General features: G+C 42.8%; 2 protein-coding genes across 2 annotated transcripts in view; one reads left to right on the top strand and one right to left on the bottom strand.

Annotated features, from left to right (window-relative positions):
* The window catches only part of HABP2 (hyaluronan binding protein 2), a 16,029-nt gene extending 6,582 nt beyond the window's left edge, over positions 1-9,447 (top strand). Inside the window, exons 4-14 of the mRNA XM_009709542.1 lie at positions 783-911; positions 2,047-2,157; positions 2,598-2,714; positions 3,083-3,202; positions 4,194-4,365; positions 4,807-4,901; positions 5,031-5,277; positions 6,131-6,273; positions 6,623-6,757; positions 8,266-8,411; positions 9,286-9,447. Coding sequence (XP_009707844.1) covers positions 783-911; positions 2,047-2,157; positions 2,598-2,714; positions 3,083-3,202; positions 4,194-4,365; positions 4,807-4,901; positions 5,031-5,277; positions 6,131-6,273; positions 6,623-6,757; positions 8,266-8,411; positions 9,286-9,447 — 1,577 coding nt within the window. The remainder of the gene's footprint in view (positions 1-782; positions 912-2,046; positions 2,158-2,597; positions 2,715-3,082; positions 3,203-4,193; positions 4,366-4,806; positions 4,902-5,030; positions 5,278-6,130; positions 6,274-6,622; positions 6,758-8,265; positions 8,412-9,285) is intronic.
* A 1,249-nt stretch (positions 9,448-10,696) lies between these two features.
* The window catches only part of NRAP (nebulin-related anchoring protein), a 54,082-nt gene continuing 47,444 nt past the window's right edge, over positions 10,697-17,334 (bottom strand). Inside the window, exons 36-42 of the mRNA XM_009709541.1 lie at positions 16,441-16,545; positions 15,662-15,760; positions 15,441-15,545; positions 13,780-13,887; positions 12,812-13,123; positions 12,421-12,573; positions 10,697-11,141 (exon numbers count right to left, since the gene is read on the bottom strand). Coding sequence (XP_009707843.1) covers positions 11,040-11,141; positions 12,421-12,573; positions 12,812-13,123; positions 13,780-13,887; positions 15,441-15,545; positions 15,662-15,760; positions 16,441-16,545 — 984 coding nt within the window. The 3' untranslated portion in view covers positions 10,697-11,039. The remainder of the gene's footprint in view (positions 11,142-12,420; positions 12,574-12,811; positions 13,124-13,779; positions 13,888-15,440; positions 15,546-15,661; positions 15,761-16,440; positions 16,546-17,334) is intronic.

Raw genomic sequence — 17,334 nt, 5'->3', positions numbered from 1 at the left:
CCCCCAAAACGTGGGCTGGCAAAGCTGCGGGTCCTGCCAGCGCCGGGCTGCCGGGGAGGACACCGGCTGCTGGGAGGCTGCAGGCTCGGCTGAGGCCAGGATGGGCGTTTCAGCAAGCGTCTGCTGTGCCGGGCCCTTGCTCCTCAAAAGAATTTTTGTAGATGGGGAGACACATAGGTGTGCAGGTGCCTTGGGTCCTCGCTCCCCTCTGATGTCCCTTGAAATGAATTTCTGTGTCCCCACACGCAGCAGACACCCGTGCATCTGTGAAGGTCTTGCCTTGCGCTGCAGCAGCGGTGACGCTGGTGATCAAAGCAGCCGGACAAAGAAAAACTCTTCTTCTTATTAGGAATCTCTCACTATTCTCACTGTGCTGGTAACAGCCATCAGCATCTTCCCTGGCTGCCTTGGCATGCAAGGGGGCTCATGCCCATGCCTGCAGAGCCCCCCTAGCTGTGTCCCCTCTGGGGTGTCCCGACTGCCGTTGCAGAAGCTGGCTGAGCAGCCGGCACCACAATTTTTTTCAGCGAGGGCAGAGCTGGGGCCAGCGATGCTCAGGGGTGGCCCTGTTGGGCGCTGGGTGAGCTCTGCCCATCCCAAGGAAGAGCTAAACAGCACCTTTGGTCCTCAAGATGATGCAAGCAATAGACCCACTGACATCCCAAACGAACTGAAGGAGAAAAAGACTGTCCATCCCAGGGAATAACTTCTTTCATACTTTCACTCCTCCTAAAAGTTTTAATTCCTCTGTTCTTCCACCCTCTTCTCACCCCTCCCTGCAGATGAGGCTGATGACTATGAGTACTACGATGAGTACACGCAACTGGAGCAGGACCACTTCCCTCAGCAGCAGTCCTCGGAGGACCCTGACTGGTTTGAGGCATTTTTTGGCTACAGCGATACCAGAAAAGGTACCTCTGAGGGGTGGACAGGGAGGCAAGGAAGGGGTAAAATCCCAACCATGCGCTTGCAGTGTGAGTGTTGCAGGCCTCGGCTGCCAGCCTGCTCTCGAAATGCCTGCATCAAAGGGATAAGTTAGGAGGATCGTTTGCAGTGTTCTCCTTTGTATTTCTCTTGTAAGGAGCCTGTGTTTTATCTCCAGGTTTCACAGGATGTATTCTGATCATGCAGAACATTTCTGATTGCTACTACAAAAAAGCACAGGCTTATTTGTCTATAGACACCGTAAGATGTAATTGCTGTTTTCATGGGATATATGTTCTGTATTTATGCTGGGAACTAAATGTAGAGCAGGTTTTTTTCCTTTTTTTTTTTTTTTTTTCTTTTCTCAGTTGCAAGGTCTTTTCTTTTCTTTTCTGTTTTGCCAAACTTCAGGAGAGTAGGAAAGTATCCTCAAGATTGCTCAGGGAACACAAAAGGAGAGACAGGGAAGTTGCCTGTAGCATCCCCTGGGTTATCCCCTGGTACAAAGAAAGCAGAGCTGGTATGTGGCTGTCCCCAATAACAATTGGTCCCGGCAGCCTGGAGTGGAGTGGAGAGGTTGAGCATGGTGTAAGGAGCAGCACTTAAATGATTCTCAGTAGGTGTCTGTTCCCTTGGAGCAACAACCACCCAGAGGTATTACAGAGTATAATGGTGATGGATGGCTTTGCCAGGGAAAATTTAGTGCCGCGCTGCAATCAGGGCAATGCCAAATCCAGATACCTCTACGCTAAATGCATGAAGGCAGATGCCCAGGGCCATCTCTGACTCTTAAGGCGTCTGCTTCTGCCAATGCCATAGAGTTAAATCTGTCCCTGAGCAAGGAAGGGGCTTGCTCCATTACAGCTCCATTGTAGACATGGCAAAGGGAGCCGAGGAGTTCCAGACCCAAGGTTGTGAGCTGTTACAGCCTGCAATAAGCTCTGCAGCAATTCATAGCTGCTCCTGTGGCTGCAGAGCTGATGCATAAGCACGGCACGTGTTACACAGGATGCTGTGCCCAGGAAGGCAGCCTTCTGCAGTCAGAAAATGTGAGAAGAAAAAGTAGGTGATGGAGGTGCAGAAGCTGAAAGTAAAACTAAAAGATCTCCATCCTTACCTCAGCAGACCCATGCTCCTCCAACCCCTGCAAGAACAACGGTAGGTGTGAAAACAGAGGAAGCAACTTCAGCTGTCTCTGCCCCAAACCGTATGCTGGGACTACGTGCCAGAAAGGTAATCACTCTTTTGCTAACTTATACTCCTTATTTTGGCAATTAATGTTACTCTTACAGCTCTGCCAATGGAAGCAAACACCGGGCTTTATAAACCCACTGATTGCTGGGCTGAGGGTTTTGACTACCCACCACAGTCATGTTCTTGGGTCTCACAATTAGCTCGTCATTCAGACTAAGGTCTGCCTAAAGCAATCTCCAGTAAAATAAGAGTTCAGGTGTGCAGAAAGCACTTCTCTATCCCCTGCCAGCTGGGCAGTAAGGAACCGCTCATTGGTCCTGCAGATTTTTTGCCATAGATGCTGTGAAGAAGAAGGGAAATCCCAAGTCCATACCTGCCAAATTAAAGCCTCCTCTGAGGGTCAGGAGAAAGCGTGTCTTCCCATGGTCCCTGCAAGGGCACAGCTCTTGTTCACACACAAATGCTGATGTTTTCCACAGTGAAGGACATGTGTCTGGAGAAGAGGTGCCACAGGGGAGACTGCCTGATTACATTAACCCCACCTTACTTTCAGTGCAGCTGCAATCATCCCTACAAGGCACCCGACTGCCAACGAGGTGAGCACTCAGCAGGGCACCGAGTGAATTGTGGCGGGGACGGCACGGCGAGGTCGCCTCACCATGGCCGGTCAGCGGTGGGAAATCACATGCAGCCCGCCACAGAGGGTGGTCCTGCCCTAGTCATCTGGCCTGAGTCTGCTACAGCTCCCATTCGTGGGGCTGGTCCCTGATCAGTCATGCTTGATTTACAGGGTGGTGGTTCAGTCACTGGTAAAACCCTGGGTGATAAGCGTTTTTCAAGAGTTCTTAAGAACTCAAAGCCAACAGGCTAAGTGGGAGCTCTCCCCAGTTTCCATCAGGCATGTGGGTGGCTGTATAGTGTTCAGCAGAGTGACAAGGTTGTTCTGTGTTTTCCACATTGACAGCATCTTCACCGTGCAGGCCAAACCCTTGCAAAAATGGAGGTACTTGCATACGGCACAGGATCAGATCAAAATTCACCTGCGAGTGCCCTGAACCTTTCAGAGGGAGATTCTGCGAGATCAGTACGTCACAGCTCCGGGGGAGAGGGTAGAGGTGAAGTCTCTGGACAGTCAAGGGCTGGCTTCACCCTGCAGCCAGACTAACTGATGCTGTCACTGCACCAAGCACCTGACTACACCCGGGGCACCGGCCTCTTTGGGGAGAGTGTCGGAGGAAGAGGCTGAATCCTGCAGCCACCATTGGGAAAGGGACTCAAAATAATGGCCATGCTGATGTTTTCTAAGTGTGCTTCAGCAAGGTCCCACTGGTACATAATGAGCGAGCACATCTTTCCCAGAGGTTACACATATCCCATGGGGAAGGAACGTCAGGCTTTCCTTAAATCCTATAAAGCTGATGTAAAGACTCATGTCCAGTTACCTGTGACTCACCAGGCTGAGGGGACAGCCACTGATACATGGATAGGTGGCCAAGGGTGTGGGATTACCCCAACCTGCATGGAGAGCCTTCTGCCTCTGCAGAACCACCATGGGTACGACACTCCACAGGTTTCTAAGGAGAAGGATCTGTTTCTTTCTCCGTTAAAAATTGATTGCACTTCAATCTCCATGTACCTTTACTTGCTCCACATTGCAGGTGACTTTTCCTCCATCTCACCTACAGGTTAGGTTCACAACCCCACAACCTTCCTTTTGGCACATCCGTTGCCCTAGCATGATAGCAGCTCTGTGCCCACTTTACCAATACCATTTCCTGCCCAGGCCACTGAGGGAGAGATTCTTCTTTGGCATTAAGACACCTCTTAGCTGCTAGATCTTTACCATGTAAAGAGGTTTCAGGCATTTGAAGTCAGTCAAGCTTCAAGCTGGGCAGATGTTGAGACTTTACTCTTATTTCTGGTCTATGTAGGATAAGGGATATCATTACATGACCCAGTAGGTCCTTTTGATCCTCTATAAAATGAACATAGGACAAGGAAGCGAAGGAGAAGGAACCACTTTGGGCAAGGAACAACACAAAAGTCATTTTCATATCAGCATTGTCTTCCTACAGGATTGGATGATTGCTATGAAGAGGCCTCCTCCAAGTACAGAGGAAGAGTGAACCAAGCAGTGAATGGCAAGACCTGCCTGCACTGGAATTCCCACATTCTCTTGGACTACCCTATTAATGCCTTTATGGAGGACGCTGACTCTTATGGCATTGGTGAACATAATTTCTGCAGGTAATATTTTGAAGAAGTAATTGTAGAGGTCTATATCAAAGACAGCACTGAGGACAAACTGCTCATGAATTTGGCAAAGTGATGGTGTTAAGACCTCACATCTTTCTAGACACTGCCTATCTATAAAATACCAGGATGTTAGAGGTGCATTCCCTAAGTCACTGTACTGATGCGAGGCTTCCAGAAGCATCCCTCATTTCCCTGAATCAGTCCCCCATTTTTTCTTAGGGTTAAGATAGGTAGGGGGATACTAAAATGGCAGAAGCCGCACTCTCTTATCTCAGGCATCTTCTTTGTCAAATCTTATGAAAGAGCATCTGTGGAAATTTGGGTCTCATATGGGAGCATGAGGCTGCTCCCCTAAGCATCCTCAGCTCCTTCACTGGTTTTGTGGAGATTTCCCCATTCCCACTGGCTCATGCTCTCAACTGATCCCTTCAGGAATCCAGATGAGGATAAAAAACCATGGTGCTACATCAGAAAAAATCACAAAGTGGACTGGGACTTCTGTGATGTTTCACCCTGCTCAGGAACAGGTAAAGAATTAGAAGTGAGCTGTTCAGCAGCGTGTAGGTGGTCCAGAGTAGCAGGTGACTCCCTCTTACTTAACTCCTCCAGTCTGATATTATCTCCGCATCGTACATCTGTCATCTCTTCCAATGCAGCTGAAAAGAGCCCATGGCCAACAGGCAGCCCAACAGACCCACGTGGATCAAATGAAATATTCAAAACATGTGGACAACCAGAAATTCAAAGGCCGCTCAAGAGGATCTATGGTGGAGCTAAGACTACAGCTGGCAAACATCCCTGGATGGCATCTCTGCAGATAAAGACTTCAAAAAGGAGCAGGCATTTCTGTGGTGGAGTGCTAATTGAAGCATGCTGGGTTCTTACTGCTGGGCACTGCATTGAGTAGGTGCATGTCCTATGGCTACGGTAGATAAAAGTTTAAAAATCAGGATGGTTATTAAAGACACTTTGGAATCCATATTATTTGCAATTCATATGATTGCTGGGAATCAAATTGAAAGGAAAACATGCATGTGAAAAAATTAACACATACATGAAAAAAAAAAATATATATTTGAACAAGGTACTTGCTGGAATAACAAATTAAACTTAGCCCCCACTCACCTAAAATGAGCTAAAATAGTTGTGTGAGAGAAAAAAGGAAAGTAACAAGGTTTTGCAGTGTATAAAAGAAGGACTCCGTGAAAACTTCAGGGGATATTGTCATACCATGAGCAACATCACATATTGCATCATAAATAAGATTTCTGGAAGAGTCAAAATATGCATTTTGGTTTCAATTGTTTATGTGCCAGCTAGCTTAGAATGTGAGATTTCCTTCAACATTTTTGTTGAATAGCTTGGAAACCACCATCCTTGGAAACTGGTAAATTACACTCCAGAGATCATTCCAGTACAGATGATTTTAAGACAATGGCAAGCAACTATACTCCCATGCAACTCATCATCACAACCACAGTAACAGACTGTGTGCACACTGCTACTCTGCCCTAAAATGCAAAGAAAACCACGTTCATGTGGCTTTAAATCAATTTATTTCATGTTTGCAACAATTTAAGAGCACATGTATTGTCCATCCAACACCAGTACTTCCCTGACTAAGCATCCTATAACGATCTTAGGAAATGTTCTGGCCATGCTCTACAACAGGAAGCGATATTTTGACTTCCAGGTTTTCAGCACCACTGATAGACAAAGTCTGCATGTAATTTTTTATTTTTTTTTTTTTTTTCAGACAACCAGCAGAAAATCTCCAAGTAGTCCTTGGAAAGCGAGACCTCAAGAAGAGAGAGCATCAAGAGCAAATATTTGATGTGGAGAAGATCATTGTACACCACAAATACAAAGAGAAGGATGGTGTCCCACACAACGATATTGGTAAAGCCCTTTTATTGGATATTCATGTGCCTCACCCCCCAACCTCAGTTGTCTGAAGCGCCTGTCTCCAACTAAAGTCAATGTAAAATTCCCACTGGACTATATTCTGGAAATAATTAAGCCAAATTGTGGTTTAGACCTATTTGAATCTTTGGGATGTGAATTGTGATAGGCAGGCAGAAGTCACTGTGTGGGAGGAGCAAAACAAGAAGACAGGTCCAGCATGTAGTGCAAACAGCACATCAGGTATACGCAGCTTTGTGTGGGGTTGTGTCACAGACTGGTAGTGATGGTTAGAGATTAAAATTATCTACAAACATTTTTTTGTTGCTGTTTATCTTCTCTCCAGCACTACTTAAACTGAAGCCAGTTGATGGTCATTGTGCAGTGGAGACAAAGTATGTGAAAACAGCATGTCTGCCTAACTTCTTCTTTCCCGTTGGAACTGACTGCTTCATTTCTGGATGGGGCGTGACAGAAACAGGTATTTGTGGGGTAGCTGGATTTTGGTGGGTATCTCCGTGGTAAGGCCGGCTGGTACTTTCAGTAGCAGTTGCCAGACCCAAATGTGGACCTACGCACTTAATGAAACCAAGACATGGAATTCAAAAAATACGGCTAAACTCTGCCATGGAAATTATTCATTAGCAGAAAACTCCAACCGCTAGACCAACCAAACCTTTCAGGGTTCTGAAAAAATCCCTGACGCATTTTTTTTGCTTGCCATCTGACACATCATGTCGTGGTTTCATCTGAAGCCAGCAATACAAGCAAGAAGATATCAAGAGAGAGGCTATTGTATAGTTGGTGTGTTTCAAGACAGGACCAAGAAAGATGAGAACTTTCACATGGTTTTCCAGCCCATTGGGTCAGATAAAGCTTTTCAGAAGCAGCATCTGGATCTTCAGATGCGCTGAAAAATAAAAAAAAAAAAAATCCAAAGCTTTTCAAGTTCAACCAGCTCTATCCAAAACCTTTCTTGCCCGCAGTAAATCCTAAGGGGAGAAATTACTATGCTTAAAAAAAGATAATGGCAATTTTCTGAAAAATGCATTTTCTCATGTTCTGATTGATGTGTTGCTGTAAAGCAGCAGAAGGAAAATGTGTCACCGAGGCTGCAGTAGGTGTCCTAGTGCTTTGTGACTGATACAGCCGGATACGATACCTAGGACCAAATTCTCCCTTCTGAAGTAATTCTCATTGAAGTCCACAAGAGACAAGCGCGTTCATTTGATCAGAATGCACCAACAGAATTTAATGGACATTTTTTAAAAGTTCCAAATAAAAAGTCTCTCTTAAAAAGGGTAGGGGGATTTTTTTTTTTTTTCTCCCCAACAAAGAATATCAAGTGCCCTGTACATGTTCAAACTAGGTGGCTCCTTCTTTGAGCAGAGCTATTATTAGCATTTCAGGAAATCACTGCAGAAATGGAATATTTCCTGAAACTCAAGCAGAACCAAACTTATAAACCACCTTTAATTATCTACAGATGTAGTGCTTTGAAACTCTGGCTATTGCCTTTAGATGTCAAGTTAGGTCTTTAGATTCACCGTAATTAATCATTGCCCTTAAATATTGTATGATTTTCAGTTTTCATCTGTTTCATTAGCTTGCGTGTTAAAACATCTAATGGCACCAGCCTGAGAAATGCTGAGCAGCTCAAAGTCCCATTGGGACCTGTGGGAGCTGCAGACAACCAGTACCTTTGAAAAGCAGGATTACACAGGTAGAGCTGATTGGAGCCAAATACTGAATACCTGGCTTTGCTTTTATTCAGACAACAACTCCGGGTCCTGAGCAAAGCTTCCAGGCTCCAACTCTAACCTATATCATTTCAGACAGATACTTCTTTTCTCCCCAGGCTAGCACATACAACCCCCTGCTCTTCCCCCTTCCCATCCAAATGGCAAGCAAGCTCGTATTTTGAACAAAGACAACATGTTACAGGATTGAGAGGAAGGTGATTCCATTTTTTTGGTGCACATCCTGTAGATGAAGAATCCCGTCAGCTGTTAGATGCCAGTGTCAGGCTGATCTCACAGAGGAAATGCAATGAACCCAGAGCATATGATCACATATTGGATGAAAGCATGTTTTGTGCAGGAAATCTTCAGAGACCCAGAGCTGATTCTTGTCAGGTTTGTTGCTTTTTCTGTATTTGAACACTAATTTTTTGTGTAAATAGTCAGGCTGTGCAGAGTAATAGCCCTGGCAGGGTGCTGCATATGTATCTGTTTCTCCCATCAGTGTATATCAACAGCCATAGTCTTTCATCAGTACGGTTTGAGATGTATATCCCTAGAGCTAATGCTGTCACTGTCAGCCACAAGCAGATCTATGAAAGCTAGAGACTAGCCTGGAAAGTTTGGCTTCTGAGGCAGTTTGTCATAATAACCTGAAAACTTGCGGTTTTTCTCTCAATTTTATTGTGGCCTCTGCCATGAGCACCAATTCTAATCTGATTCTCACTATCAGAGATAAGACTTGCAGGGAAAGTCAGGATTGATATTTCTTTTCATTACAGCTAGTGCAAATGCGAAGATAGGGAGGAGTTTGAACAATGCTTCCTAAGGTGAAAACTACCACTGTAATCATACTTTGCAATAGAAATCATCAATAAAACAAAAAATTAGACTAACCAGCTCAGAATAAAGTTAGTTTGACGAGCGTGAGAGAGATCGAGTATTTTAATTTATGCCAAGGATCACATGATTATCTTTCTGAGCTCAGGCTCTGAATGCCTGGTACTTTCACACATGGGAAATTTCATGTGACCTTGTCAGATGTACGTCACAGACTTGAAGAAACAAAATCTTGCATCCAAAAAGTCTGGTATCATTTGACCTGGTTCCAGAACTGCAAGCCTACTCAGGGACTCAGCAGCATCTGATGGTATATCTGATAGGAAAAAAACATCATTACAGCTTCAAAGTCTTATGATGAGAGAGAATCATTCTTATTTTGGTTAACATTTTGTTTCATGTTCTGAACATGTGTGCTTTTTCTCATCAGGGAGACTCCGGAGGCCCGCTAACTTGTGTTGAAAATGGCTCCTACTATGTATACGGCCTTGTGAGCTGGGGTGATGGGTGCGGGTTAAAAAACAAGCCAGGAGTTTATACCCAGGTGACAACGTTTCTCAGTTGGATTAAATCCAAAATTCGGTCTGAGTGAAGGTCACTTCATTAGCAGGTGGCTTTGGAATGACAAATGGTAAGCTTGAGATATTTACGTATTTTTATCATTTCCCCAAATGTCTCCTCTTCGACCAAAAATGTTATTGGTATTTTCTCACGGCCTACGTGGGGTGTCCTTCATCACCATCTTAAAAATAGCCTTAGAGTGTTTGCTAGAATGTCAGTGAGAGTTTTTCTTTTGGGGGCTTTGAAATAAGCCCATATTTTGTAGCAAAACAGTTCAGAAAGTAAAGCAACTCCAGTTCTTCCCTAAATTAATCACAGCCTCAGTTGCCAATGTTTCCAGTTCTGCTTTTCAAGCCCTTAAAATTCTGCAGGCTCAGCTGCTGCCAGCCGTTCCCTCTTCCCCTCATGCCCCTGTCTAAGGTAAGTTTTTTCTGCACTCATCAGAGCCTGACACCTCAAAGCTATTGGTGTGTGTTCCTAAAGCCAGAACCATTTTTCATATACGTTGAAGTCATCAGGTGCCTACGTTTGCAAGACTACAGCCATTGGAATTATCTGAGGAGCGAGGATCAGGCAGGAGGACTACTGTGGGGCAAATAACCGCAAATTCCATCAGTGATGCCTTCCAGATTGAAAATGCAAAAAATAATTCAATATTAGAATTAGTCACTTTATTCCTATTAGAGGATAATTACTTATTACGGTCCAGATCTACAATGGTATATATGTGCTTAACTTCAATACCAGTGAGACCCAGGGTGTATTAAATCCCCTTAAAAAATATAGGTCTAAAGCTATTGGTTAATTCTTGGGTTTTCATAAGTTTTGCAAGTCAAATTGTGTAATTTTTGCTCAATGATCCTGCAAAGAAATTTGAAAATCAGTGGATTGATATTAAATCAGGATATAAAGAATAGATGTGTTTGTGAAGCATCAATTCCTTAAAATAGTAATGTCCCTTTCATCTGAATTCCAGGGTTTACAACCTTCTCTAAGCAGCTACCTAACCTATCAATAGCTACCCCTATTGCAATAATTTCTAACAAACTAATTCTGCTTTTTTGCTTTGGAAGATTTGAAAAAGATGAAGCACTAATTGTGATCTGAATACATCGTGTTAATCAAGAACAAATTCTCTGATGTCTGCTAAAAGGCATGCCCTTGGTTAGTTAATGATAACTTTGCTTCCACTGGCCTTTGTCTTGTTCATCTGTTAAACCACCTGAATCACTCTTTGGTGCCAATAATCCAGGAACATAAAAATCTCCAAAGATTACAAATATGCAATAAGTTTCATATGATTTATTCATTACAAATTATTTTATCTTCTATCAATCAGGTTCATTCATCTGTAGTACAAAGCTGAGCCTCCCAGCCACCTAGTATTAATTTCATTTACAGCTTTAAATAAATATCAGATTCTGTAACACATACAGTGATAAATCACAAAGTATCCACACAAAAATAAAATGATCAGTTATAAATTGCAATCTTTAGGTTGCTTTTTAAAGCAAAAAAGTTCTTAGACACCATCTATTGTGCCTCCCAGAAAACTGGAAAAAGCTACAGGATTTGCAGGACAAGATGAAAATCTATTTGTGTTATGTCGTGCCATGTTTCTGTTTACTTCTCATACAGCTGCATTTTCCTTCTCTTGACTTGCAGAATTTCTGAAGCATCAGGGTTGACTGTGACCTGCTGAGATCCTTCTGTCTCCAATTGGTTCTGTAAAATCAAATCCAAGCAAATTGTGAGGACAGCCAGTGGACAGGAGAAGGTTTTAAGTGTCATTCTATAACAATACCTGCATGTTAAAAATTACAACTAGCAAACAAATGAGCAAAATCTAAATCACTGCTCTGCACTGAGCACATCTTTACAGTGGAAAAGTGCAAAAAATGGAGCCGTTCACATAAGTTAGATACTGCATATATCAAAGGACTGAATGTGACCAAGTCCTAATTTCTAATTTGAGCCCTAAATAAAGTGCAAACCAGCAAACACCTGAATTCCACGTCAATTGCACATCCATATATTTCCCTGGGACCATCAGATCATTATCATACCTGGGGCTTAAGAAGACATTGCCTACAGTCCCCACTGTCTGCATTACTCAACTATAGTCAATTTATTTCCTGAGTAACTTTTCATATGGGAATGTAAATCATGGATACATCCTGTTTCTCTTGGGCTGGATTACTGCCTGACTTGTTGCCAAAGTTAAAACTTAAATTACAGAAAACAAGTATTTAAAGTGCAGAGCTTCTCTTCTATTGTAACTTAATGCTTCCCAATGGTAGGGGCCAAAAGGTCCCTGTATGGACTTCTGCTCTCTTCTGCTGGGACAAAGCAGATTGGGAGTCATCCCTGTACAGGTAGGGAGAAGGAAAACCTGGAAGATCCCAACTTGTAATTTCTTGCATCTTGAGCTGGACAGAGACGGAGGAGGCTGGAGCATTCTCCCTTTGCAAAAAGCCTCCCACAGTACGGGAGAGCCTCCCACAGCACACACGATGCTGTTAGGAGTCTACACTGAGCCTGTCAATACAGTTGCCAGTGGAGATTACATGGCAACATGTAATTACACAGCAACGCACCATGTCTTGCTGAAATTAGGAAAAGAGGAGGGGAGCTGTACAGGGAGTCTCTTCCACCTCTACTTCTGCTTTCTGTGGAGGTACCAGGATACTTGGAGATCTGACAACATCCAAAAGTTAAGGGAAATACATCTCATAGTATAAGTAAATCCTATCCCATGGCACTTCCTAGTCTCTATGGGAATTCCTCAGCCATGACAGTGCTGAATTCTCTTGAGAGGTTCCTTCAAATTAAGGTGTACACAAAGCCACAAAGTTTCATGAAGGAAGTATACATATTCTGTTCAAACAATGGAGAGCACTGTAGACTCCAGGGAGCATTAAAAAACATTAAACAGGATGTGTGCCTGTCTGCCTTCTGGAGAGCAGAGCTATTGGGATTTGTGAGAACAGTTTACTCTACTTACAACTCCAGGTCCATACTGAGCAGAAGCACCCTGCAATCCCATTTCCCGAATGTATGCCAGCTCAGCAGCTCTTCTTGCCATTTCGACTTTGTGAGAACCTGGGGGAGTCCAGCCAATGCCTCTGAGCCAGTTCAAGTCAGACTTGTATTTTACCTGAGAGAATGAAACATACACCAGTGTGTATTATCTTGTTTGGCTCTAATCAAACCCTGGGTATTCAAGAGAGCATATAAAGAGCAACAGAGTTGATGATAAACAAATTACTCATTTTCAGCAAACAGACTGCAGTTCTTTCAAGCATGTGAATTTGTTGATAGGTAAGGTCTGTGAAGCACATTGCCACAGACAGCTCCTAGCACTTGGGAGGACAGTGTCACTCAGCTATACTTACATCACTTTGCAGCTTGTAGGCCTGCTTTGCATGCTTCACATTTAGCTGCTCAGGATCACAAGTGTATTGGTGCAAAGGCTGCCTGTAGTTAACATTGCTTGCAAGCTGCTGGCTTCTCTTAGCATGGAGGAATCCTGGCTGGTTGAGGTGACTCTGGAACTGTGCCCTGTTTTGGGCGTATCCACTCCTGTATTGGTTGTCACTCTGGAGCTTCCCGACTCTGAGGACATGCCTGATTTTGGGATCATCATTTGCACTGAGGAATCCAATCTGCTGGCCTCTGTCTCTCAGGAAGGCTTCTCTGTATTTGTACTGCAGGAAGTGCAGAGGAAAATCTCATTTTCACATTCAGACTACCTTCAAGTTCTGTTATGAAATAACTTACTCTCCCCTGGCTACCAATCATGCCTCCTGTAGTGGACAAACACCAAGGGTTTGTTTGATATCAAACTACATCTCCTAATCTAACAAGACACTTTAGAAGAATGTCCTTTGTGCTAATTTTTAAAGGAGTAGAAAGACTTAGGGAGCCCAAAATACTCATCTCTCAAAAGCAAACAGAGGTCCTCTTATTGTCGCACTCAGGCACACTCAATACATAGCTCAATCAATGAAGCTGCTCCATCTTCAGCTTTCTTGCCTACCGTGGTCTTCTATCTTCAAAGGTGACCCACTTTATTCTAGACCATAACTATTCATAGCCTAGTACCTATTTTATTTAACTACATCATAATATGCCTCCTTCCCAAGAATAATTCTTTGAAGTGAAACTGAGCAGCCTGTGTTGAACATTATTAATGGGAGCCTTTAGTTGGAAATCTTTGCACTTCGCTGGCATTTGGTTTCACTGGAGCATCAATTTTCCAAACCAGAACAAGGTTCACTTACGTCAGAATTCACCCACTTTTACAGTGTGCGGGTGGCATGGAAAGAGGGTTGGGAAGTGTTCAAAACAGAGCAATTCTTACATCACTAGCAATCTCTCTTGAAGCCTTTGCTGTCTGGAATGGGATGGCGTCAATCCTAAAATCATAGCCAGATGCCCTTGTCTGTTCCCAAGATGTTTTATACAATTTCTGTGTTGAAAAGAAAAGAACAAAACAGTCATTTCCCCCTGTAGTTTCTTAAATGCAGTCCCATAACTGCAATAATAAATGTTTTATCCTACTGGGCTTATTTGCATCAAGAGTCATCAGCACCATCTCTAAGGTTTTGATCCAGTTCTATAGCACTTCAACTTCTTTTCTATTCACCATAATGATAAAATGCCTCATCTGAAAAGTGCCACCAGGGTTTCCTTTTGTACTTGAATGTGGTTGTTTTTGATGCGATTTGATTTCTATTAGAAACTGTGATGCATCAGTCACATCAATATTGCATTGATATTGCCCTTATTCTCTCTTTTGATGCATCCACTTGCAGTGTCTTGGGTTTCGTGGCATCATAATTTCACTACCAGTTATTTCAAGCTTTTCAAATGATCCCTGTCTCTATCCCCAGCCACATGTGGCTTCATTAACTCTCATGGAATAACAGCCGGTTCTAACATATTTAATGTGACTTTTAGGATGTAAAATACGTTTACATCCTGAAGAGAAATTGCTCTAGATTTGGTTCTTTTTCCATTAGTAGCTTTCTTAAAATAGCTTCCAGTCTGCAGGTCCTGCTACATAGCCGTGGTATCTTAGCTGACACTTCTGGTTGTCCGTTTCTGATTTTATTAATTTGCCTTCTGTAAGTCTTTGATTCATCGTTTCTGGGGTTTGTGACCATACAAAAGCAAGCACATAATCCACCTCACACTTTAAAAGATACTCTTCTGTTTCACTGGTGAATTTGGTGCTAGGTGGTGCTAAATTTGTAGATAAATCGAGTTGCCAGAAATCCTGCAAGACAGCCTGGGCAGAAGCAATGCAAGCATTACTGTATATGCTGCTAACATGTCTAGGGCTGACCTTTCATTTGTGTGCAATCCCCTTTGCCTTTTCACCTTCTCCTCTATCGCTTCAAAGAGTGTAAATCCTATTTGTTTCTTTCACCTATAGAGCACCTATCACCAAACAAGGAACTCAAAGTTTCTGACAAACTAAGGTCACTCTGACTCCACACTTAAAGACAACAGCTATTTAATCAGGGAACAGTAGATTAGGAATAGACTGAGTGCCTCTGTCTGGGATAATATGGAAGCAAAATCCCTTTAAACCAATTTCACTCACTGATTTTGTTGCATCCAGGTTGATGACAACTGTGCCTAAGGGATCAGTTCAACACAGTGTTGCAGGTTAGTGAAGGTAGATGATATAGTCAAGGAAAGAGGATTCTCCCTCCTCCCCCATCCAAACATCAATAAAAAGATTTAAATTTGTAACTAATCATATCTATACCGAAGGACTGAAATACTTAATAATAGCTTACTGCCCTGGAAAGCAGAACTAATTCTCAAAAGAAAAATGAACAGACTTTTCCTGATCCCTCCAGCCCAAACCTAGCAACATGTTGACTGTCCACAGCCTCTGGATTTTTGAGTCTTAGTCAGGCTCAGAGAACCTGGCTTCTACATATACTTGAAAGTCATTCATTTCCAAGCAAGTTTACCAAGTCAGCTCCCCAAAGTAAAAAGCTTACTTACATCACTGATATGAAGTGCATTCTGGCGGGCTCGAATAAAATCCGGATGATCAGGAGGCAGGGTATACCTGTGCCTGGCTTCAGAGTCTCCAGCCTTGTATAGTCTCTGTGGAGTCAAAAGTCATTGAATGCAACTGATACTGGAAGCAATGTTGAGATCAATTCTTTTATGCATTATAGTACAACAAAAGTTAAGATCGCTTATAGTAAAATGTAACCTACGTCACTGCACTGGAGGTAGCTGGTTTTAGCATGAATCAAATCTGGAGAGTCAACCACAGCAGTGAACTTCAAACTTTCTGGCTTCTGACGGTACTTTATCTGAGAGGGGGAGGAGGCAACAAAAACAAACAAAGGAAAAAAACCACAGGATGTTTCTTTAATGATATATCACAATTCCAAGTGTGTGATAACTGGAGTAAAACGTAAAAGCCACCTTCGTGAAGCCACAGTATTAAAAACATACTGTTCTGCTTTAGTCTCAGTTGTTCTTTCAGCTAGGGAATGGGTATGCTGCTGTGTCATTGCTGTGGTGCCCAGGCACCAAACTTATCTTTTTGTGTGTGTGCAAGAAGGACTTCCCACTGAAAATTCACATGCAAAAAGCTTTCGAACATTTTTGACAGCTCATAATTTTTCTCCATTAATGCATGATACTGAACAGGCAAATGCCCCTTCACTGTGGTTGTCAATGCTGTATCTTTCTATATCACTTCCATAACCACCTGCTTAGAATTTTACAATGGAGTTTACTGCATTTATTTATTGCTACATGTTTTGTTTATACTCTTGTGTTTCATTCGGAATGGAAAATATTCAGCAGGTGTCACACAGTGGACTTGCATCTCCCGTACTGCTTCTTGGTAACTTACACCTTGTATAAACAGGCTCCCACATCAAAAGGAAATGATAAGCTACATTCGTAAGTGTCATGTAACGAGGAGCCTTGATGGTAAACAATTCCTACAGACGTGCTATCCCATGAAAGATTTATCAGTTACCTCGCTGATGAGCTCTCCAGCCTTCTTTACACTTTCTATCTGCGGAGATCTCAGAGCCATCCAACCAACTCCTTTCATGAAGTTCAGGTCTGATTTATAGCGATGCTGTTAAAAATGAAAATCATTAGCTATCAGTTTTGTATCCATAGCTATTAAGTTTTTTTAAAAAGACTCTCTGATTCATATTAACATTTTGAGGTTTTTCATTTGCCATGCACATATCACATCATGAAGCCAAACTGTTTGCATTTGTTCATTCCACCAGGAATTAAATAATGTATCATATGCAAGTTACAAGAGAAGGCCCCATGAGTGAATTAGTATGACTCAAAGCAGTAAGTAATAACCTGTTTGTATTGGGTGTAAAAGAACCCCTTTTGAAATAATTTTCTGAGGTGAGTTCAAGTCAGGAATACAAATTATTTTATCTGGTGCATGCTTCCTCATTAGCTCCATTTCTAGGAGGACACATTACTCTCTCTTTACTCACATTAAAGGCTTGCTCTACCTCCTAATCCAGTAAAGAAAACAAGGCAGACCCAACAAAAAGTGAAAGCCAGTAAAGCACCCGCAATCCCAACAATTCTGACTTCTCCTTCAGAGTGACAGTGGCTCACTGTGTGACTTTAATCCAATCATTCATTTTTTCCATTTTTTACCCCTATATGCAAAAGGATGTAACAGCCAGCTAGCTCAAGCATGTTGTATATTACTCTACTAGACAGTGAGAGTATCAGACAAAACCACCTTCATCATTTCTCTGGATTCCTAATCTCTGGGGTCTAAAGGCAAAGAGCCAAGTGCTGAGGTTCTCACTCATCTCCTATCCTGTCCCTTTGTAGGCAAGCTCTGAAGTACATGCTGTTAGCACCTAAGGACTAAGTCCCTGGAAAT

Source organism: Cariama cristata, unplaced genomic scaffold (genome assembly GCF_000690535.1).
Source record: "Cariama cristata isolate BGI_N322 unplaced genomic scaffold, ASM69053v1 scaffold20731, whole genome shotgun sequence".
Lineage (NCBI taxonomy): Eukaryota > Metazoa > Chordata > Aves > Cariamiformes > Cariamidae > Cariama > Cariama cristata.
Note: the sequence above shows the minus strand (reverse complement) of the source record. Positions and strands in the feature narration are given on the sequence as shown.